The following is a 25691-nucleotide window of genomic DNA, read 5'->3' as shown; positions in this document are numbered from 1 at the left end:
ACAAAGAAAATTTATTATGGAAACTGATAAATGTTTGTAATGCTGTTCATACAATACAACTATTGCCGAAAAATATTGCACGTATCATAATTCTTAACATGTAAAGGCAAAACAATCGTCCAATGTAACAGTTCATTCTTGTAAAACTACAGATTTCAGGACTTCAGTCTCCGAAAAAGTCAATGCTGCCATCATGCATTGCTAACATGGTAATTTCTGTGAGTTTAACATAATAAACAATACAGACTTCTGTGTCCTTTGTGCTTAATCTATTCCACAAATGACTTGTCGAATTAGCTATTCCCAGTCACTACATCATAATAGGAAGGTGGTGGATCAAAGGTCAACGAGGGGTCAGGGGGTGGGTCCTCGTAAGGAGGAGGAGAACATCCGTTGTCCTCAGAAGGCACAAAAGAATACACTTCGTCATCAGTGATCCGATCACCGATACCTGGAAATGAAAATTAAACGATAATGGCCAAAGGAATTGTAACATTCGATGAATGAGTATTCAGATTGTTCTTTTCAAAGAAAAGCGAACGGCAATATTAATATATCGTTGTAAACATTTTAGCTGGCTTGATTTTTCAATAGACTGCGGGCCTTCCTATGGGAACAAACTGCGCCAATCTTCCGGCCAAACTTGGACAAGTCCTCAAATTTAACATTATACAATACAAATTTCCTTGACCTCACCGATCGTATATAATCTCCGGGGCTTGAAATCAAGGACACCACGGACTCTTCTATTTCAACCGCTTTTGGGGATCTTTATTTACAACATGACAAACAGGGACGACTTACTACTAAACTGCACGATAAGCGGAGGTTGATGAATACTATAAACACATTTTATGGTAGCCATCAGATCGCAGGGAAATAAGCTATTGTTTGTGTGATATGAGAGTCGATGCTTTTGATTATGCTCAATTCAATTCCTTGTGGGTTTTTTGTCACTGCACGAGTTCTCGATGTGAGGACATGACATTTATATTTACATGGCGGGTGTTATTAATGAAGCAGGAGACGCTTAACCTTCCGGAACACCTGGTCTTATTATTGTACTTTTCAGGGGTCTCCATGTAAGCGGTTTTGTTTTATCTCTCACGTTTTTTCTGTTTTATTGATTTAGAGATCGAATTATGGTTTAAAAACACTTCGGTATCATCTTGTTTCTCGCAAACTAGTATAGAAGTATATTCAAACGCTATAGTTGTCTTTATATTTGAAATCATTACCGTTAATGATTTAATAACCCATTTAGTTATGTAAACAGGAATATAATCATAAGTATGGCCTTTCCTTCAATTTTTTTTGTAATGTTAAATAACATACCTAAAGAATCCAGTGAGTTCCAACTTATTCCAGGTGACAGATTCATGAGAGTTCCGGTCACATTAAGTACTTCTGGTTCACTAGATAGACCCAATGTGTGTCCACTACTTAAGTTTTCTCTCGTTGTTGTGGTGTTTGGCATGTATACTTTCATGCAGCAGGAATTGTCAGATATGTTCTTACATATACCACACAGGCAACAAGAAATGCAGTTACACAATCTTTCAAATATATCTCCACACATATATTCTCTGCAAACCTTGAATATAACTCCAGTTGTTCCGACCAAAAATACGACAGCAACAAGGCCACAAACGACTTGTTCAATTACTGAAAGAAAAGGAAAAATATGAGAAAATCATTTAAAATTTGTTTAAGAATAAAAGCAATAATATATATTAAATCGAATACAACACCAGTAGCAAGTGTCGTTTATAGAAAACAATGTCATTAGACGAAATCTTTAAATGAAAGTAGTTATCGGCTATTTCACAACATACATTTGTTTGGAGACCAGAAAATGCGTTCGGATAATAAGTGTGAAGAGTGTGCATGAGTGACTTTATTTAAAACGTGACACAGGAGTAGATATGTGTGAGGTTGATTTCGAATATATTAACATTATGCTGATCAGACAGGACACAAATGTTAGCGATACACATTCAAAGAACAAAAGACAGGAGAGTCAGTCCTAAAATGGATTTAACACTCGTCGGATTGATTATCAGCAGTCAATCAGCAGAGTAAAATGATGTTGCGGGAGTTCTTAAAATTGTTAAATATTGGATGAAGAACAAGAGAGTTGTACACAAGTATAAGTAATTAAAAAAATTGGTTATTAAATATGCAGCATGTCCAATTTTGATCACCCTTTAGCACAGGAAACCGAAGGAAAACATAGAGTCTGCTTATACATCAGACAACTCTAAAGATCAGACAACAGGAAGCGGCAGGCGTATTCCCGCCACTAAGAGAGTGATATTAATATTTGTTTTAGAAAAAAAAACCTGTTAAACGATCTGCGTGATGTCAGTAAGCTCATTACGGAAAGACAACAAACAGGAATCGAGAGAGAATATTAAAACAAACGCAAATATAACATTTACCTCAAAAAGAAATCCACGGAGACAAAACCGTTTCCCCAGAAGGGTAATCGTTACTCGCACCATATGTGAATGACACCTTGACGTGACAAAAATTATCTTTTCGTTTTCTTGGCATAACTAAATAGTCACAAATAAGAATGCAACAAAAGACACCGCCGGGTCAGCAAGGGGCCAACCACGTGTCTGAACGTAACCTCTCCTATGTTTTTGAAACAGTGCCCTTGACCTTGACTTTAGACACTTTTTAAACATCTTTTGCACATCTACATTACGCAATGTATCACAATGTCCAAGTAAGAAAAAGCACATCTTTGGATTATAAAGTAATATTTGGACACGAATGTGTGCACGGACAGGCAGACAAACAGACAGACAGACAGACGGACACTTTAATCAATATCAAGCACCAGCATATCCGATGTGGGGTCCTCATGTATGTTTTTTTCCAGGTCTTTTCAGAACTTTGCCATGCTATTATTATCTTTGGAAAAACCAAGCGGTAGAGTTTGAGATTCATTGTCGTTGTTGGATATCAGTACGCACTACTTTAATACTTCCAGAAATTGGTTTGTATACATTAAATGGTTGTGTCGTATATGGACAAAAACTATACATTATAATATTTCGAAATGTTTCGTTCGTAATAAACAACAATTCATATTAATAACTTTATAATAGTCAGAATTATAATAAAATTTATTGTGATTTTTCACCAAAATTAAATGCCTGGATCACAAGGGGAATTGTTAAAAAAATCAAAAACAAATACAACATCGGAGCTTTCCATATATTAGATTTATTTGCTGATAAGTTAGTATATTAGAAATATATATACATGGGGCTAAATATTATATTGCATTGTTTAACATCACAGAAGATTACATTTACCACCAATTGTAAGAGATCACAGGGGGTAAATTAGACAATATGATACATGTTTCTAAATGAGCTGTAAAATACCTAAATTGCACTAATACCTAAATTAAGGTCACACAATACCGATCCCTGTGATGTCTATATGAAGTGTGAAAAAAAATCCTTCTGTTTTTCTATAATATATAAAGGCGGCGAAATAAAATCCTTCTTTTTTATTATATATAAAGGCGGCGAAATAAAGTACACTGCCAAATAATAGAGAGATGTTTAGGACTACTGACTATTAACGTGTTGCGCGGTAACAAAAGTTTTTGGCTGAAAACCTCTCAAGTTTGGTAAAACATTAAGTGTTCTACATTAAAACGAAATATTTGCAGACGAACTGTTTTGATATCAGAAAAAGTTATCTCCCATATTTCCGTATAATCAACTCCACATAACTGTTTCCGGTAACATGTTACATTCCAAAGCTTACCATGACAAGCTGTCATATTGGTTGTTTGGATCCACATAACTGATTCCGGTAACGTGTTACATTCCAAAGCTTACCATGACGAGCTGTCATACTGGTTGTTTGGATCCACATAACTGTTTCCGGTAACGTGTTACCATGACGAGCTGGCATACTGGTTGTTTAGATCCACATAACTGTGTCCGGTAACGTGTTACATTCCAAAGCTTACCATGACAAGCTGTCATATTGGTTGTTTAGATCCACCTAACTGTGTCCGGTAACGTGTTACATTCCAAAGCTTACCATGACGAGCTGTCATACTGGTTGTTTGGATCCACATAACTGTTTCCGGTAACGTGTTACCATGACGAGCTGGCATACTGGTTGTTTAGATCCACATAACTGTGTCCGGTAACGTGTTACATTCCAAAGCTTACCCTGACGAGCTGTCATATTGGTTGTTTGGATCCACATAACTGTGTCCGGGAACGTGTTACATTCCAAAGCTTACCATGACGAGCTGTCATATTGGTATCAGATACAGGACCTATAGTCTTTTTTAGTCGTTTTATATTATTTTTGTTGTCATCAATTTGTTAAAATTATTGTATATAAACATGCAATTATGGAGTTCAATAAGACGGGAGAAACTAATATTTTGTCGTTTATTCACCCGAAGTATTCCAAAATTTATTACTTCTTCAGACAACTTTGACATGAAGAGTATCTTAAATCCAGACGAATCTTTATGTTTCTTTCTGATGATTTTTTTGAAGAAAAAACAGGTAAAGAGATGAAAATATAACGTAACAATAATAATGCAATAATCTTGAAGGGGAGATTATGTATAAGAAGGCAGGTAATACATTTAAACTTTAAAAAGTCCAGAGTCTGATGGATTTACAACAGAACTTTTTAAATGCTTTTGGGCAAACATTTTAGTGAGTTTATCGTTAGGTCAATTTTGGTTAGCGTACGGGGAACCGTTTTATGGCACAAAGGCAGGACATACTATCATTGCTCACCTGGTATTAATCTCACACTTGTAATCTTAAAAGTGGACTAAAATACAGCTACAGGCAGAATATCAGTGTTTGATTCATAAGAACCAATTAAAAGATTTAAACATATGACGCATGTGACCTTGAATGTCGTACAAGGACCTTAGGTTAAAAGTGGGTCAAGGTCACTTATTTGAACAAACTTAGTAGTCCTTCATCCCAACTTGCTACAGGCCCAATTTCAGTACCTTGGGCCTATTGGTTATTGAGGTAAAGTCGTTTGAAGATTTAAAGACATCTGACCCCAGTGATCTTGAAAGTGGGCCAAGGTAATTCATTTGAACAAACTTGGCAGTCCTTCATCCAAGCATGCTACAGGCCCAATATCAGTACCCTGGGCCTTTTGGTTATTGAGAAGAAGTCGTTTGAAGATTTTAACACATTTGACCCCTGTGACCTTGAAGGTGGGCCAAGGTCATTATTTGAACAAACTTGGTAGCCCTTCATCCCAGCATGCTACAGGTCCAATATCAGTACCGTGGGCCTTTTGGTTATTGAGAAGAAGGCGTTTGAAGATTTTAACACATTTGACCCCTGTGACCTTGAAGGTGGGCCAAGGTCATTATTTGAACAAACTTGGTAGCCCTTCATCCCAGCATGCTACTGACCAAATATCAGCAGCCTGGGACTCTTGGTTTTCAGAAGAAGTTGTTTAAAGTAAAATATTGACGCCGGACGACAGACGGACAGACGACGGACGCCGCACCATGCCATAAGCTCACTTGGCGCTTCGGAGCCCCATATCATTCTTGAATAATGTGTACAAAATTGCTTCAATTGGATAAATATGTTCCCACTCAATAAATTGATAAACAATGCTTTAACTGGTTTTCTTTCTGGTCGGTAACTATCTATATATGATATACAAGACTTATAAATTATAATTGCAATTTACTGAAGAGAATATTATCCATGGCATGTTACTTATGATTCAATTCGAGAAAGCATTGAATTCTGTGTATTGATTATTTAAAAACAGTTCTTCTTCTTTTAGGTTTCGGTAATAGCATCATCAACTGGTTCAAAGTTTTACATAATAGCGATCATTTAACCATAAATATAAGAGGGAACTTATCTTCATTTATTGGTATCAAAATAAGCTTACGACATAGGGACCCGATGGCAAATATCTATTTATTCCTTTGTGGAAGAAAATACAACAATATGAAAGGTTTTAATGTTGAGCATATTCCTAGGGATTCTGCTACCTCAATAAACTACGATACACCTTTTGCTTTTGTCTAATAATGTTGATATAACTCAAGTGATATGCATTGGAAGCAAAAGTATAGTGGGGACTGTTTTCTACAACTGAATATACAGTGGGGAAAAGAATCTTAGAATCTTAGAGATCAAATTCCGGTACAAAACATGGAACGTTGTGTTCAATGATCTTTACAATTTGTCCTGCAATAAATACTACAAAATGCCATTCCAAGCAACAAATAATATTAAATTTCTGTGTTTCCAGTACAGAGTAACCCATCATAAGTATAGTAACCAACTCATTTTTATAAACAATATGGCTAGCTATCTCCCCTTTTTGTGCATTTTGTAACTCTAAAACGGAAACAATGGGAATCCAAAACCTATTACAATGCCTTGCCGTACTATTATAAGCTATATCAATTCCTTTCTCTGTAAATAAAAAAACCCCTTTCATCTTTGGCCTTATACATTAGAACTTTCTCCCTAGTATTATGTAGACAATGAAATAGTCATTATTATATATCAGTACATTTACAAAAAGAGATGCTTGCATCATTCATTAAATATTAATGCCCTGGTACACAAAATCCAAGACAACAACATAGTTAAGAAATACATTACTAACGATAGTGATGACAAAGCAAAACACAAATTTGACAATGAATGGAAAAATGGAAGACTTCTTCATTTATAATCTATGATGCTTATATACAATCATGTCATCCACTCTTGAGTCTATAGTTGGAATGTCTTTTAAAGAATCAATTAAAAGTCCTTGTCAGAGCCGAATAAATTATATATGCACAAATAATCCACATTTTAACCGCTTTTCAATATTTCTACTGCTTTTCCCATCCTACCCTTATATGAATCCACTTTATTCAATTTAGAAAAAAATAATACTCTCTCAGTCTCTCTTTCTATTTGGCCCATCTCTTGATGTTCTATCTTGATACAGCTTCTTTGATCTTTTTACTTTTGTGATGATGATGATGATGATGATGATGACGACGACGACGACGACGACGATGATGATGATGATGATGATGATGATGATGATGATGATGATGATGATGATTAGCTGGTTCTGATGATGTTGGTGACTTTGGTAGCTTCGCATAATAAGGCAGGCAAAATAGGAATATAAAGATAAGGCATGATTTGTTAATACATGAAAGGTATTTCTAATTTCTTCTAGGAATAAAAGCAGCTAGATTCAGTTCATGTCTTCACTTATCAAACAACATTTTCAAAAGCCACCTTTTAGGTTTTATTTCCATCACGAGTATCAAATATGTTTTCAAAAAGTACTTGTAGACAATATTGTGATTTGTATCGGCATCATTCATGTTGTACATATATTAAAAGATTGTCAAATTTCTTGAGGTAGGTCCCTCAAAACAGGAATTAAAACGAAATTCATCACAACTCCTGACACCAGTTAAAGTCATCAAATGTTTTTCCGTAAGAAAATGCACGGATTGTCCAAATATACTTTGACTCTCTACAACGATTCACTCTATATAGTCTGATTGATCACGTCATAATAGGAAGGAGGCGGTACATCCGGAACCGACGCATCAGGGGGCGGGACAACGTAAGGAGGTGGATCCCATTCGTTTACGACAGGAGGCGCAGAAGGGTTTAATGGTTCTTCTAATGCAATATCTATTTCTGAAAACATAATTTACATGACATTATAATTTGACAGTTTCTTTTTATAAATACATATGCATTCCTAATCATATTAAATTCGCTGTAAATATTTCATCAATAAATTTATATTGGTGTTGTATGTTGCCTTCATGACCAAAGCATAGAAAAAAGCGGTTATTTGAAAAAAAATAGTTAACGTGGTTTGGTTTTGACGTTATTTTGCTAATTTCAAGAAACACATGCTTCATAGATCACAGTGAAAAGCATTTAATCAATTCTGTTCTATTAATTTGACTATTGGATTGCTACGATAAACGAATATTAGTTATGTTATCAGAGAATGCGCTGAAATTCTAAGGCGTATACAAAATTCAATATTTGCACGAAGGTCAATACAAAATTCAGGCCCTACATACAAATTGATTGCCATTTCTCCAAAAACATGTTTCTGAGAATTAAGACATTATCATGAACTTCTGTGTACTTTTCTAAAGTTAGAGATAAAAAACTGAAAGGTCACAAAATAGCGTATTTTGATAATTTTGACAATAAGAGGTGTCGAATCACACATACCTAGTGAAATCATACTGCTGTGTTCTGAAGAATCATCAGTTGTTCCGATGGCAGTAGTTGCAGGCGGTTCCGCCGTTATATTTGTCGACACGTCTTCTGGAACATTTGCACTGCATTCATTGCATGTAAGATTCTCTATCGTATCACACAGCCGACATTCAGATTGAGATACACTTTCACACATTGAATACACGAAATCACGTAGACATTTACAACCATGCTTTACGCATGCGCCACATCCTCCAATGAAAAAAAGAAATACCACTATAGGGAACACTACACCAGCCATATCTGAAAATAAAATTGAAAGAGGAATTAACAAGCAGGAAAATTAGTTATGAGGATTGGCAAAACAGATCTACAATTCAAAAATACAGCTGAAATGGAAATAAAAATAAAAATGCCATTGAAATTAAAAACAAATATGAACATATTTTCGTGCTGATGTATATGTTTGGGGCATTAATCCTACTTAAATATAATGACAACAGCAGGCACTTATTTCAATATGTTCAATTGTGTGTCATAACTCAAGATAACATATTCTCTACCATATTCTCTACCACATTATCCCTATGTAGCACTTATAAAATTTACATGTACTAACATTACCTATCATTAACGGTACAGTGCCGCTAACCTTCGCTCTATTTTCTTATCAACAGGATGAAAATTAGCAGTCGGGACAAGGCTTCGCATGCGTTTACTTGACATAAGTAGAAGTAATTGCTATTTCGAATCTTTTCAAATTTAACAACAGTTTTTGCGGCACGGTTATTTTAACAAAATTGTTTACATGAGGGACACTGACCTAAATACTAGTTTTCGCCGAATATGTGTTCTCTTAAAAGGGTAAAGCACGAAATCAACTGCCAAACGTTTTCATTCCATGAATTCAAACACAACTACATTTCCCCCCAAGTAATGGCTTATATTTCACCTTTAATTAAGTAACTATGACACATAAAAAATGCTGTTATTATTGATGTAGTACTGCTGGTACGAACATGTCAACGGAGCTAATAGTGCGAGGAACAAGAACGAAACAATTGCCATTTTACAATAGACAGCTGTTTAATTACAGTCTATCTACTTAAGAGCCTGATAAAACGGTTAACTCTCACTGAAATTTACTGTTTGTGCCTCGATGCATCCCCAGTAGCTAGTGTCATTGACTGATCAACTGAGCGTCTGGTATTTAGCAATGCAATTTACAGAACTGATTATCCCTGTTAACAAAGTCAACCATTTAAGATTCGGGTAACTGGAGTTTATTTTGTAAATATGAATGGAAGTCAATTCTATTCATACTGGCATCAAAATGGAAATACTTCCTCCATTCATATAGGTGTACATGCTTCCCTTCTGCCCATTCTTATGTGAATACAGAAAGTTTACGGGGAACCTTCAATCCCAGTCCGTCCCTAATACAGGACAAAGCCTGTAAGCTTGGAAGATGAACCTAAATTGATTGCACCTTTAAAATTTTGTAATAGATACATGGCGCCAAAAATGATTTACACTGCATCACGCAGCTATTTCGGCCTTCTAGGATTAGTCGGTGATAGTTGGGGCCGAAAAATTGGACAAAGAGTGACTGTTACTTTATATTTTGCTTTGTTCCTTTTAGTATCTTGGTGATCGACATTACTCACGAGGTTTAATTTCGCGAATTTCGCGAATGCGTTAAAAGTTTCCGACATTGAAACCCTCGTGAATATTTTGAGATCGTTGCCATAGCTACCACGCTAAGCACGTCCGAGATATCAATTGAACTGAGGCTACTAGGATATTTTGAATGAAGTACACTATGTATGATATTAACAGACGAATTGAAAGTAAAACAAAATATCAGTCATACACAATAGATACATCCATCAGTATAATATATATTTTGGATCACAACAAAACCATGCAACGGAACAATGCATGCATACTTTTAGCCCTGTATGCATTAAAAATGAAGCTTACACTTATAAACTTGAGCAGAACAACGCAATGAATACATGTACATTGAAATTCACAGGCATCCTATAAAACCAAAAATAACAACTCGGGCAACCACATGCAAAAGAATTTATTGAATACAACTCACTTACCTGGTCCACACTACAAACAGGTATTCACCTGCGTCAAGTAACAATGTCGAATCGTTCGTTGCTAGAAGTAACATACACTCGGAACTCTTTGCGATGTGTTCCGAAATAGACTTACAGAAATTGTGATTCGCGAAAATGAGCACAAAAACACAAAAACGCAAAATTTCAACACGCTAAGTTTAACAGCTATACAAAAGACAAACGGTTTATCTAGTGATTATAAGTTATCACGTCATGATAAGAAGGAGGCGGCGCTTTAATCATTGACTCAGGAGGGATCGGGGCAGGGTAAGGAGGTAGCTCCCAATTGTTTCTGGTAGGAGGCGCAGAAGGATTTAATGGTTCTTCTGTAATCGTATCTGAAAATAAAAATGAAAGGATATCATCGATTCATCAATTGAAAATTCTTTATCAAATTTAAGAAAAGTGATGAAAGAAATTATTTTTAAAGTTTATATTACATCGATCCATTTTCAGATGAATCTCATGTTTACTATAGGACCTTTCGCTTGTAACACGATTTATATGAGAACAAAACGTAACATCTGATTCGTTATCACGTCATTTTGTCTATTTGACGGATGACATGGCTCGTAGCTTTAAATCAGTCAATACAATTGATGGAGTTGTGTTGATGGCAGCTTGAATCAATATAGTTTTATAATGATACACATACTACACAGTTATTATCATAGGATGCACTACAATTCAAACGCGTATAACACCAGTCACCATTTTGGAAGACAATCAAAACAAAACCTTTCAGGAACTGTATAAAACATGAATTTGCTATTTCGACAAATTTGCAATTCTGATTAACTAAATTAGTTTCATGATTCTTATTCCGTTTTTTCCAAATTTAAAGTTTAACATTTAAAAGATCAGATTCGGTCGCAGTTGTTGGAGACGGTTCCACATTTATACTTATGGACGCTTCATCTGATAAATTTTCACTTGAATTTGACCTATCGTGTGTTACAGTCTTGCCACAGAAAAAGTGAGAAATTTCTTCAGATATACTTTGAAACGGTGGAATAATACACTTCCGTATGCATCTACTGCACCACTTTAGTAGGCCATATGTTGCATGGAGAAGACCAATTACTGTACCTATGATCGAAACAGATGACAAGCCGCCTGAAAATAAATTTGAAAATCAGAATGTCTGCCATGACGGTCGGTATAACAGATCTGCAACTGAATAAAGATAAAGCAAACAAAACACACAATCAGTTTTCGCGTTTACTAAAATTAAAAGTATTTTAAATATGTCCTATTTAGCAAATAAACGATACAGTGGTATTTAAACGTGAGGCTTAGGAAGCTGAGTTCGTAAGACTTCTGAGATACAGTTTGAAGAGTACTGTTTGACTCTTATGTTATAATGATGTGAGTTCATGTATAGGTTGAGGTTCAACAAACCCCCTTTGTTGATTTATCAGAGGGCTGAAGTGACTTATCAGAGAGCTGAAGTGACTTATCAGAGGGTTGAAGTGACTTATCAGAAGGTTGAAGTGACTTATCAGAGGGTTGAAGTGACTTATCAGAGGGTTGAAGTGACTTATCAGAGGGTTGAAGTGACTATACCATCGTTCAGGAGGTTATTTGAACCTTCGATCCAATATCCCTAGTTCGACCTAAGCACGGAGTTATTACTTTTATTACAAGTTTTAGTTCTGCATACCTGGAAATGCAGAGCAATATATTTAAGTATTGACACATACATACCAGCATTAATGATAATAAATCCTAAATTGAAAGTTCTCTTCGCCTTATGTTTTTCTATTACTGCTATATCGCTATGGCGACCTATTATATGCCGTTATAGATTGTCATATCCTAATGAATCACTTTGAAGAGATAAAAGTACTACCGATGTGTTGAAGAGTTTTGTTTTTTATTTCTACGTCCGTAAGGATCATTCTACTACTGATATAAAATCAACAAAGCATAAACGTCTATCAAGAAGTCGAAGTGTCGGAACGTATGCCAAAGGAAGAAGTCATAACACCAACCATAGAGCTGTAATGTATAGACATTAGAATGTAGATAAAATAATATATAGATATACAATATGAAAAGAGAAAACAAAAAAGATACTAATAGTATTCAGCCTTGTGGACTGTTGAATTGGAAACTTAGCGTCACACAATTGTTTGTAAATAAAACATAAAAAATATTTTGCAATATCAATGCTGACATTAAAACGTCCTCACAGCAAATACTGTGAGGAATGTAAACGCAGCAATGGGCACTTTCAAGTATCTCAATGCAGTTCAGGAGATAAGAGGCTAATTATTACTGATACAAAATTGGTTTTCAGAATAGAGTATAAGTTTGAATGATAGATTAACCAGACTAATATATATACCTTAATATAGAATTGACAGTGATATCACACAAATTGCTAAAATCGTCTTCATTTCTATATGGAACTAAATGTTCTTGATAAACGATTCGTATCTAAGTATCCGGCACCACAATAACATTATATCACAAGGCATATTGATTTTGATTTCATGGAAAGTCATTACACGTGTTGAAGCAAACGATATACATGTAAAAACATAAAAAAAGTAACAGGTATTATGAATCTTATGAATATTCAGGAAAATATTCTACCACCAGCATTCTGCAAGATACAGTAAATATGTCAGACACTGAAACAAAATATGGAAACTATGAACAGAGATTTGATTTCCCCAGTTCATACAAAGAAGATGTATTGTTACTTACAAAAAGGTAAGATATATATTCCTCTGATAAAAACCCCCTGGGAAACTTAGCATCTGAAATTGACAACCAAGAAACTACATGTTGCCCTAACAAAAGCAAACCAAGCATTGTTAATAGAGGTTTGGAAAGAAGACGATTGGTAATTAAATGATATGGAGGGTAGGCTAATTAGTATCAACAATATAATGGAAAGCATACCTGTTTCGATACCGATTTCCTAACATCACCATCGCTTCTGTCCAAAACTGCATATCGTAATTTGCATCAAGCCCCAACAATTCCTTTTGTCCGTAAAATCAGCGCGATAAAAAATGACCGTGTTTCATGACAACGATGACTTCGAACAAAACGAATTATGTTTATAATAGTAATTTTAAACCATATGGTTTACCTGTACCAGGAAACCCGAAAACGGGTCAGAATCCTATCTGTTAAACTACTGGTAACGACACCTGTAATGTAGTAGGTCATCAGAGAGACACAGTTTATAGTGGGATCAAACATACCCCCATGGTATTATGCTTGTAGAGGAGTAGCATGGCATTGCAACCTTGTCATCCGCTTGGGGAAACGAGTAACGTAACCTAAGTGACCCTTTATCTATAAACCACGTACCTGACTCGGCGTTTTCGTCCACTTTTACTTTAACTTCGATTTTAACACTCGGGTATGAAAATTCTCCAGTATTATTGAAAGTGAATCCGAGGTAGATCCTTGTATGATCAAAGCAACGCTCTTCTGTTGTATCCGTAGAGGTACAGTCATATCTCTGTTAGAAAGGGAACAACACAATGTTAGCATGGTGTACTAGACTTTGGATAAGAAATGGCAATAGGGTTATAGACGAATTGAACACACGATACAATTTGTAGGAATGAATAAAAAGTCTGGAGACGTAGCAATATTTTTGAAAGGCTTAAAGTATGAAAGATTTGGTCTTGATTTTTTTTTTATTGAGCATGGCGAGAAAATTGCCAATCTGTTCTGTTTTCTTTGTTTCATGTCTCGTGATCGCTTTGGAGACTTAAGTTTAGTTCGCATGATACTATTCCAATCAGTATCCTGTCGAATTGGTCACAAGTATTCTATTTAATGGCAGCACTCTCGTTTTGGCTAATTATTCACAGCGGCAAAAACAGGAAAGCTTCGAAGTCCATTTCGTCTGCATTAGTCCTTCACACCTATATACAAGCTGCGGAACATACAACTGCTCCAACATGAAAGTAATGATCTAAATATTATCACAAGAAATATGGAAAAGGAAGCAGTTATTTGAAAATCGTGCTTGCAGATACAGAAAGTACTTTGCTGCACCATAGAGCAATTTCGTCTGTAGAGGACTCATCAGACAGTGGTACTAAAGGTGGCATGGTAGTCTAGTGGTAGGACGCCGGGCTGGTGACCAAAGGGTCGTGGGTTCGAGTCAAATCACGGCACTGTGTTGTATCTTTGAACAAGATACTTTACTCCGCGTGTTCCAATCTACTCAGCTGTAAATGAGTACGTGGTTCGGCACTGGTTGAATTGTTGAATGCTAGATGTGAGCGTCGAAATGGCAGCACTGGCTGCATGCTCCCCAGGGAGTTGAGAAAGCTATTGGCTGTTTGCAAAGGCCCTATAACCACGAACAATTATTTGTGAACCGCTTTGAGACGACCTACGAACTATTATTGAAAAATGAGAAAGGAAACATCAGTGTGTAAAGTGTTCTGAATAAATACAGCGGAAAAAAGAGTGCCGATTAAACCCGAGAAAACGTTATGAATTTACACCTGGAACGGATAACTGTATCAGACTAAACAAGGGTGTTCGGGTGGCGCAGTGGATAGCGCACTTGCTTTCCACAAAGGCGGCTGGGGTTCGATTCCCCGATCGGACGTGAAAAGGTATGGTGTCACTTGCACGACCACGTGGGTTTTCTGTGGGTACTCTGGTTTCCTTCCACATTAAGACCGCACCCCACCCCCTGCGCTAACATCCGGGTCAACAAGAGTGATTAATATAAGTTGAATTAACTTGTTTCATAATTGTTGTAAAATAAATGAAGTTTGTATTATTACATAACAAGGAGAAAACAGATCTAACTCAAAAGACAATGTAGGGGATCTCGCTTATGACTGTTGTTGTAAAGAGTTTTGTTGTGTACACGTATAAAGCTTTAACTCTTCGCAACAGCTGAGTCCTACATGTATGAAGACGGGTGCCTGAACAAACCTTGCCGGAAAAAAGTATTGATTGCAATGGTACAGAATATCAATTATAGGTTTTTGAAGAAAGCCTCCGATTCTCTAGGGAGGCAAATACAACGGCCTCTCAGATGGCATTTAGTGACTTACAATTGGTCTGCACTCCCCAAACCTGCAGGCACAGAAGTGCTGAAGCTGTGGGATAATTAGAAATTATTGTTTGGAATTTTGGAAATTAATCGCATGAGAGTTTTTACCAATTGATGAGGTAGTCGGTTCCAATTACAATTTTTGATGACTCAATTATGAATATTTGTTTCTGTGATACATCCCAACGTGACTCTTTGAACTCTTGTAGCGGAGATTTGAGAGTATAATATTGATATGTAGGTGGACTGAGTGGACAACACTTCATGATATCTGACTATATGTAAAGATGGGGTTAAAACCAAATAGCTTACCTTGACGGGATATTCGGCTAAATCCTCATATATCCCGAGGGTAAAAGAACAGTGATCGACACGGAATATATCGATGTCAACGCATATTGCATATGGGGCTTCCGTAGCTTCAAATCCCACACGACAACGAGCAGGGATGACCTCGCCCGTCCATCTAATTGTTTGTGATTGTTCATGCGAAATGAAGAGAGTCTGAAATCGAAATAATCAAAATATTACGGGGAAAAAAATATATGCGAAGGTAACAGTCGTACAGTAGCGCACGGTGGCCATGGGTGTTATTTTTGTACACTGAATAACCCCTGAAATATTACATGTATCAAAAGTTTAAAAAAAATCAGCTCTAAAATTGGCATATACATGATGAATTGGACTTTGTGGGCTTCACTTTAACAAAACAAATGAATTTGGCTTGAGACTACATTTTTGGCCATATACGAATCTGTGTCTACACAACAAAAGCTAGCTTTTCATGTAATCTATTTTTGTACTCAGCACATGTGTAAATATTGTGAAAAATCTAGTTTGACGACCTATGCTAAAACGTGAGTATCTGTGACCGAGTAAGTGATATTTATTTAAGACAGGTTTTAAGAAAGAAAAAAAATGCTTGCGTGGGTCAAATTTTGGGTTAAAAATCATGTTTTTTTTTGCATTTTTTGACGTTTTTTGATGTGGTAACCACGGTTTTCACAAGTCCCAAATCTGGGAAAATCACTTTTTGAAAATATATTCATTCTCCTAAAAAATACGTATTCAAAATGTAGTTAATAAATATTAATATATATGTTGGTGTGTTGTGAAGGATGAATCCGCTATCCATGTTCATCCCAGACATGCCCTTTATTTTTAGGGTCAAGCCATTTCTACTGTACTCTGCTACCTTATATACACAAGCATTGCGTTTTTCTGAAAAAAAGCCCTTTTTATGCTTGATTCAGCATCACTTTCATTCATTATTGCTTGAAACTACTAACGTTTAAAAGGTTACATGTATAGGTCAATATATAGGTCACTGGCCTATTACCTGTGGATGTATAAAGGGGGGTAACTCGCCCTTTTCACGGGCACTTCACAATTCATCACACATGTATCAATTGTGTAATTGGTAAAGTTGATACCAAACATAAAATAGTTCACAGGCTATCTCCTTATGCATTCAGACTAGATTTCAGTTTGTTTCACTCAGTTCAGCACCGGGTATCCATGGTTACTAATACATAAAGTTGCATTTGTTGAAAATGGGTAAAATATCTGTTTTCATTCTATTTTTCCCACTTGATACAGCATACAGATTAAATTAGCAAAGGCAGTAATGTCAATAAATTTTATTTCCAAAATAACAGCTGAAGAAAATCTTTTTTTTTCTAGCAAAATATGTTAAATGAACAATTTATGAGGATCACTGTCAATTCTAGGTGAGGAAAGTAAATAACGATTGCTATGGTGGCACTTGTCTGATGTTTCAGAATATCTGACATTTTGGTGCTGTTCATCGGTTTCGGGAAGTGTGTCTGTTGCTAGTTTGTTGTTGTGATGAGATTCCTAGTGCTCATTTTGATATCAGTGAGTCTTTATGATGTCATACATGCCCATTGATGACGTCATAGTTATGATGACATCGAAGTTATTATGACGTCATCAAACAAGACAGAAACATCATAGTATCACTGTACTTTTTTGTTTTCTACATGCACATCGTCTCAAAGCATCATATTTCACACAAAAAGAAATTTTGTTCATGAAAAATTTAAACCTATTCAAGTTTTTAATTTTTCAGATAACCTCCCTTTATTGGTAGTTTGAGAGCAGAATTGGTAAAAATTCACCTGTCAGGAGAATTCATATTACTCGGTCACGTTTAAAGTGAGAAAGGAAACGGATACATCTTTTTGTTCATCTTGTCATTTTCCAGACATTTTAAAGGTTTTGATTAAGTTTTGGAAAAAGAAAGTGATGCGTAAGGTAGCAGTGTACAGTAGCGTACGGTGGTCATGGGTGATATTTTTGTACAATGAATAACCCCTGTGATATAACAGGTATCAAAAAAACCCAAAACACCTCAGCTCTAAAATTGGCATATACATGATAAATTGGACTATGTGGGCTTCAAATTTAAAAAAAAAAATGAATTTGGCTTGAGACTACATTTTTGGCCATTTACGAATCTGCGTCTACACAACAAAAGCTAGCTTTTCATGAAGTCTATTTTTGTACTCAGCACATGTGTAAATATTGTGCTAAAACGTAAATATTTGTGACCGAGTAGGTGATATTTAATTTAAGACAGGTTTTAAGAAAAAAAAATACTTGCGTGGGTCAAATTTTGGGTTAAAATTCATGTTTTTTTGTTCGTTTTGGCGGTGTTTTTTTTACCACAACCATGGTTTTCACAATTCCCAAATCTGGGGAAATCACTTATTGAAAATATATTCATTCTTCTAAAAACAAAAATTCAAAATGTAGTTTATAAATATATATATATATGTAGGTGTGTTGTGCAGGATGAATCCGCTATCCATGTTTATTCGAGACATGCCCTGTATTTTTAGGGTCAAGCCATTTCTACTATACTCTGCTACCAAAGCAATTTCGATCACATAACGTTAACAAAACTAGTGTACCAATTGTTTCGTTTTCTTTCCAAAACCAGAATATTTCTACAATAGAATTGTTTTTCTATATCACGGAGAGGACTATTTTTAGCAGACACTCTTGTCATCAAATCTGGTTATATTATTTGATATAGCCTCTTACCTTAGAATTACAATTAGAAGCATCCAGTGTTACTAAGCTGTAGGCATCTGTTAAAAAAAAGATTATGGTTGAGCAAAAACGTAACGAATCAACAAACGTTAACACAACAGAGATAAATAAGTGAAGTATAAGTATGGACCACAAGTGTTGTAATCTGTACTCCCCCTGTAAGTATCCAATGGGACCACAAGTATTGTAATCTGTACTCCCCCTGTAAGTATCCAATGGGACCACAATTGTTGTAATCTGTACTCCCCCTGTAAGAATCCAATGGGACCACAATTGTTGTAATCTGTACTCCCCCTGTAAGTATCCAATGGGACCACAAGTATTGTAATCTGTACTCCCCCTGTAAGTATCCAATGGGACCACAATTGTTGTAATCTGTGCTCCCCTCATAAGTATCCAATGGGACCACAAGTATTGTAATCTGTACTCCCCCTGTAAGTATCCAATGGGACCACAAGTGTTGTATTCTGTACTCCCCTCGTTAGTATCCAATGGGCCCACAAGTATTGTAATCTGTATTCCCCTCGTTAGTATCCAATGGGACCACAAGTGTTGTAATCTGAACTCCCTTCGTAAGTATCCAATAGGACCACAAGCGTTGTAATCTGTACTCCCCTCGTAAGTATCCAATGGGACCTCAAGTATTATAATATAAACTCCCCTCGTTAGTATCCAATGGGACCACAAGTGTTGTAATCTGTACTCCCTCGTAAGTATCCAATGGGACCATAAGTGTTGTAATCTGTACCCCCCTCGTTAGTATCCAATGGGACCACAAGTGTTGTAATCTGTACTTCCCCTTCTTAGTATCCAATGGGACCACAAGTATTGTAATATGTACTCCCCTCGTTAGTATCCAATGGTACCACAAGTGTTGTACTCTGTACTCCCCTCGTTAGTATCCAATGGGACCTCAAGTGTTGTAATCTGTACTCCCCTTATAAGTATCCAATGGGACCACAAGTGTTGTAATCTGTACTCCCCTTGTAAGTATCCAATGGAACCTCAAGTATTATAATATGTACTCCCTTCGTAAGTATCCAAAGGGACCTCAAATGTTGTAATCTGTCTTCTCCTCGTTATTATCCAATGGGACCACAAGTATTGTAATCTGTACTCCCCGCGTTAGTATCCAATGGGACCTCAAGTATTGTAATCTGTACTCCCCTCGTACGTATCCAATGTGACCACAAGTGTTGTAATCTGTACTCCCCTCGTTACTATCCAATGGGACCACAAGTGTTGTAATCTGTACTCCCCTCGTAGTACCAAATGGGACCACAAGTATTATAATAAGTACTCCCCTCGTAGTACCAAATGGGACCACATAGAACTGGAGATTACTGTCTGGACCTCGAAATCAAGACTCATGATTGTTTTGTTATTTCTGCACACAGAACAACAAATTTATTTAATCTTGAATGAATTGATTAAAGAGAGTAAATTTGAAAACAAATATGAAGAAAAGTTTCACTTCACCATTATGGTAAACTGTAAAGGGTCGTGATTGGCCAAAAGCTCACGTGATCCACTAAAACAAACAGTGTGATATTGTACAAATATGAAAAACTGTTTTCTGTACTACTTTGTGCTATCGCATTTGATGTAAAACAGTTCATTTTAAAAGTTAATAAATGAATAAGTTACTAGAAGGGCAGCCATCTTTCCCCGGATGTGTTATATTTAACTCATTCATATAAAACCGGCTGTCATTCCAGATCTATTCAGAAGGAATTCGTACTTTGATGACATATAAAATTGAACTGAAATTATACATACATAGTGTGCCAATCGTCATGCGCATGACAAAAAAAAACATATAGACTGTCCGGACGGACGTTCAGCTTTTTAGACATTTCTTGTAGTATTTGACTCGTATTTCAAGAACATATATTTTATTAAAATTAAGACAAAGAGAGGTCCACATACCTGTACGATAAACCATCAGTGCTATAAATAGTGCAGGGATGCAAGCATTTTCTATCCATTGAGACATCTCCGTCATAAGTCGGATATTCCCGGATGAATTCGGGAAAGTCCTGTGATGATGCAGCAAAAAGCTATATCATGGTGCTCATGCCTGGAAGGAAATCACAAATTTAAAGTCTTTCGAAATTTTACTCTTTGACAAATTACCAATTGCACAACACACCGGCGGAGGGAGCTACGGTGGAAACAATTAAACCGGGTATCTTGTTGATGTTTCTTATAGAAGATATTATTATAATTGTACCTATTTTTCATTTCCTTGACTTTATTTCTTGTCTTTTCCCCTATTTTGTTATAATTTTATTTCCATTCATCTAAAGAAAGAAATCGTCCATGGTTGTCTCGAGGATGGCATTATACAAAATAAAAGCCATAAATGAAAATGAATTCCTTTGCCAACTGGTCAACTATGTGTGTATTTCCTGATTGCGGCGATCTTATGTGGGTCCCCTGCAGAAACCATCCTTGGAACTCTAGGGGGTTACACTCACTTATATTGTAGCAGAGGACGTAAAAGAGTGTGTAACCTTTGAAATTTCAAGGAAGCAGAATCGGGGGCTATCGTGTGTAGAACAAAGACAATCTCTTGTTCTATAACAATAGTTGGACCTTAACCGTTTCCATCATTTAAGTGTTTTACCATCAGTGAATCTCTGTCTCGCTTGACACATCTAGTCCCTATGTCTAACGCGTGGCCCTTTATGACCTTATTGAGGATGCCTTACTTAGACGTCAGAAGGATGCAATTCGTCGGATTGAATTTGTGAATAGACAAATAGTTTTGTTTTGTTTTATTTAACGTCCTATTACAGCGAAGGCCATTTAAGGACGTACCTCCATGCGTGTTGTGTATGCAAGCATGTGTGTGTGTGTGCTGGATACGGTGTGTTGGTGTATCTGCCTCCCTCGATAGCGCGGATATGCTGCCATTGCCGATTGTTTTAAGTGCTATCACACTGAAATACCATGCCGAAGGCACCAAACCCAGTATTTGTCTCGATCACATCATACTGACAACGGGCTAACCAGTTGTTCAGTAGGGAATAACAACTTCCATTTATAAGGAGGTCGGAATGCCTCGGTCTGAGCAGAGAAACCAATGTCTTCCTCACATTGGCGAACGTTTTACACTAAGGTTCGCTAGAAGAAAAACACCTGAGTGTATTGTGAATAAAAATTGGATATTCAATATAATCTCATAGACTCATTAAAACTAGCTTGGATAAGAAGATTACTCTCAACAACAGGAACATTGCAAATTATTTTTAATTCAACTATTGATAAAAACCTTCTTGTAAACTGTGGATCAGACTATATTTCCTTTTGTCATAATGACTTTAAAAAGCTTTTCTGGAAAGATGTCTTTCTTGCATGGAAAAAATTACTATTCTTTAGGAAAAATATACAGATTCAAAACAGATTTCTGACATGCCCATATGGTTTAACGAAAAAATCAAAATAGATAATAATAGTGTTTTTTATGAGGATTGGTATAGGAAGGGAGTTGTAGTAGTTAATGACTTAAAAATGGATAACAACAACTTCTTCAGTTCTTTTGGAATTAAGAGAAATATATGGTGTTAGAGCAAATTTCTTACAATATCACGGAATTGTTACAGCTATAAAGGAGGTTTGCAGTCGGTGTAACTTGACCCATCCAAAAATAGACTATCCTTTTATTCCAAGAAAATTACAAATATTTGCTAAAGAACAGAAAGGTACAAAATATTTGTATAATGTGCTTAATAAAAATGATATAATTGCAAGTGGAACAAAAAAATGGGATGAACAATTTGAATTTGATGAAGGTGATTGGAAAATGATTTTTAAACTCCCTTTTTCTGTAATACAGTCGACAACTAGGCGCCTTTTTTTCGAATTGTTTTACGCCTTCGCACAGAATGATGTCCCGCCCTATCAGTGGCGGAAAACAAATGAGGTAACTTTTTTGGAGTAGCTTCCTTTTCGCATACATACAGGTAGCCAATGATAGGGCGGGACATCATTCTGTGCGGAGCGTAAAACAATTTGAAAAAAAGTGGCGCCTAGTTGTCGACTGCTACTGTGTAATGCAGGTGTGCGAGGGGAAAAATCCCGATATACCGCTTGTCATGTGTAGAATCTGATCGACGTATTATTTCAGAGAAGCGGGCAGCACATGTATTGGATTGAGGATATTAAATAAGGATTTAAACCATTCCTTGGATATAATTCTCGAGTTTATCCGTGAAACTTGGTCATTTCTCGTGAGTATAGAATTTGGTTCGGTCGCAATTTAACGGTGTAATTGCGACTTTAAAGTGGTGTCAGTGGATAACTATGTGTCAGACAGTCGTAATTAGGGTTTCATTTTGTAAATAAATCATTTGTCTTCAATATTCAACCGAGGTTTATCCAATATGGACAAAGATTTGTGATTGACACGAGCTGAAAGAGAAAAGGGGGTAACCTATTTCAGTCTGTCGTTATATCCCTTTGTATTTATTAGTATAGGAGACCCCTTTATTAATATTACAAGTAAAGCGATCCATGCCCCTGTGGTCACCCCTAGAGCTATCCACTTATCCGGCTACCAAGGGAACCAATGGTATTCATCAATGATTTAAAAAAAGATAATGGTGATTAAGTAACTTTATTAAAAATACCGAAATATTATCTTCTTTACCTTTTTTCAATCTCGCAAACATTTTGTGTGTCGCTATGTGTAGGCCTATATTGTGAAATATTTCAAAAGGCGCCCATTTATTTCAAAATACAATCATTTATACAAGAGATAGAAGAGCGACCCGAATCGATAATACTGTTTTTCGCCATGCTACTATTCCAGAAAGTTATTGACTAATAAAATAACTTCAGCCAATAATACATTTCCTCTTTCTCTACCGACCCTACATTTAAGTGTGTTGTTTGAATTCCTTTATTGTAAACAGAGATTGTTTAAAGGACAGCATTCCACCCGTCAATGTATATACATGTAACCTAATCTACTGCCACAACACGCGTTACACACTCAAAATGTACTCGCATACTGGCCAACAAGTCGTCACTTCACTCAAACGTTAGCCTAGAAGACGTGAATAACGCTGACCAGTGGTCGATCATTTTATATGCCGACAGAGTGAGAAATCATGAGTGACCAATATAAGTATGACGATTTGACCGACAGCACGGAGGGTTGGTCGGTTTTATACTGTGTAATACGGTACAATTTAGCACATTTGACATTATAATTGATATACCCTACCTGTGTTGGGGTCAGCAAGTCGTAAGACTACTTCCGGTAGTATAAGAGCCTGGTTTCCTTGGTATTTATGTACACTGCCTGCTAATCGATTTCTGACTGCGAAACCTTCCACTACGCCAGCCAACTTTATGAACGTATGTGTTATAAGCAGTATACTATACACATACCTGAGTGTATTTTTAGAACCGTGTCGTCAAACCGGTGCTAAAGTAGGCCATGCGTGGTAACACTTTAAGTAATCAATTAAATTGCATTACATTTGAACATTTCGACGCATTTTTACTAGAGGGACGGAGTTAGCAACCTTGATTATATCATAGATGTATCACAGGCAAATGCGTCAGGTCAGTAATCCGGCGATTCTCCCTTCCCTCTAGTTGTGGATGTATTGACAGACGAGGCTAGTACCTGTGCTCTATTGGCAAGGCCCAAAATAAGAAAAACTGATAATCAGAACATCAGGGTTTGCCAAAAGATTTTGATAAACCTTAATTTAAACCTCCCAAGAAATGTTCACACTTTAAAATATAGCGAAAGGTGATAAAGATAAAAGCAAAACACCCAACTACTAGTCTACGACACAACACTTTACTTACAAACTCGCTAGTCGATGTACATGTTTAAAACCGGAAGTTACAGACTGAAACTAAACAGGGGAAAATCCGGAAAGGGAAGTTATAATATTAGAGTACAACGGTATGGCTATTCGGAATACACCAAACATTTAATTAATATGGTAATCAAGCATTAATGTTTTAATTTTGTGAAATGTTTACATTCCTACGGAACCCGGCGATATTATCAGGATACAACTCAGTAAACTCAAAACCTTAATATTCCAGAGGCTTTAAATACTAAAATATAAGTACAATTGATTGTACCTATCTCCAATTGATTGTTCCTCTCTCCAATTGATTGTACCTATCTCCAATTGATTGTACCTATCTCCAATTGATTGTACCTATCTCCAATCGATTGTACTTATCTCCAATCGATTGTACCTATCTCCAATCGATTGTACCTATCTCCAATTGAATTGTACCTATCTCCAATCGATTGTACCTATCTCCAATTGATTGTACCTATCTTCAATTGATTGTATCTATCTCCAATTGAATTGAACTTATCTTCAACTGAATTGTACATATCTTCAATTGAATTGAACCTATATGCAAGCAATTGTACCTATCTTCAATTATTTGAAAAAGGTACAATTAATTGAATACATGTTGGTTTGGCGTTCCATATATCTATGGAACGTCAAATTAACACATATTAGAATAATTGAAAGTACATTTCAATATAAGATAGGTTTAATTCGTCATATTTTAACCTATTTTTAATTGAATTGTACCTATCTTCAATTGAAATGTCTCTATCTTCAATTGAATTGTACCTATCCTCAATTATTTGAAGATAGGTGCAATTATTTGAATATATGCTATTTGGCGTTCCATATACATTGTGTACTAGACATTTGTAACGAGCCCCTGTGATTTGAGTATGGATGAGGAATAATGGCATGCACTTCCCCGCGGTCCCTACGCTATTCTCTATGCATCCCTGTCAATGACTTTCATAAATGCTCTTCTCCACATGAGTCCCTTGAATATCATGCTGAGAGATATTTCCGTAATATGTGTAGCTGTGTAACAGGAGGCTATTGCAGCGCTGTAAAGATATAAATAGCCATAGTCTCGAGGTTACATGTATACAGTTAGCACACATATCTCAGAGTACGTTTTTCTCCAACTGGCAGCACTATCGCTATTGAATTCTAGGAACAGTGGCGTCTAAAAAAGAACCAGATATGCTTACATAAACCCACGAAACCTCCCGAGTCGACCCGTCATATTTCTGAAAATCACATACCTCATTGAGTGGCCAGCGTCCGCCTGCCTACCGATACATACCTCATTGAGTGGCCAGCGTCCGCCTGC

At 36.3% G+C, this 25691-nt stretch overlaps 1 protein-coding gene across 4 annotated transcripts; it reads right to left on the bottom strand.

Moving 5' to 3' along the window:
- On the bottom strand, positions 1–25691 carry LOC110465422. Of its 4 annotated transcripts, none has more exons than XM_021521217.1 (7): positions 25665–25691; positions 20448–20598; positions 18510–18556; positions 15753–15944; positions 13721–13874; positions 1336–1665; positions 1–451 (listed from the first exon to the last, which is right to left on the bottom strand). In XM_021521217.1, exons 2-7 carry the CDS (start codon positions 20521–20523, stop codon positions 294–296), a joined length of 957 nt encoding a protein of 318 aa, XP_021376892.1. In that variant the 5' UTR covers positions 20524–20598; positions 25665–25691; the 3' UTR covers positions 1–293. The 4 variants fall into 4 exon arrangements, with proteins under 4 accessions (XP_021376892.1, XP_021376893.1, XP_021376891.1 ...); XM_021521218.1 differs by lacking the exon at positions 25665–25691 and adding an exon at positions 25624–25660; XM_021521216.1 differs by lacking the exon at positions 25665–25691 and adding an exon at positions 24348–24519.

The sequence above is a fragment of the Mizuhopecten yessoensis genome, unplaced genomic scaffold (assembly GCF_002113885.1).
Source record: "Mizuhopecten yessoensis strain PY_sf001 unplaced genomic scaffold, ASM211388v2 scaffold11075, whole genome shotgun sequence".
Taxonomy (NCBI): Eukaryota; Metazoa; Mollusca; class Bivalvia; order Pectinida; family Pectinidae; genus Mizuhopecten; species Mizuhopecten yessoensis.
The sequence above is the reverse complement of the archived record's forward strand: the minus strand, read 5'-3'. Positions and strand labels throughout refer to the sequence as shown.

Bases quoted from the DNA above. Each gene is read 5' to 3' on its own strand.
- LOC110465422 (XM_021521217.1), bottom strand. From the start codon at position 20,523: ATGACGGAGATGTCTCAATGGATAGAAAATGCTTGCATCCCTGCACTA. The intron at 18,557-20,447 runs GTATGTGGACCT...TTTTTTTAACAG, and splicing joins ACTGATGGTTTATCGTACAG to ATGCCTACAGCTTAGTAACA. The intron at 13,875-15,752 runs GTAAGCTATTTG...CCTTTCTAACAG, and splicing joins TAGCCGAATATCCCGTCAAG to AGATATGACTGTACCTCTAC.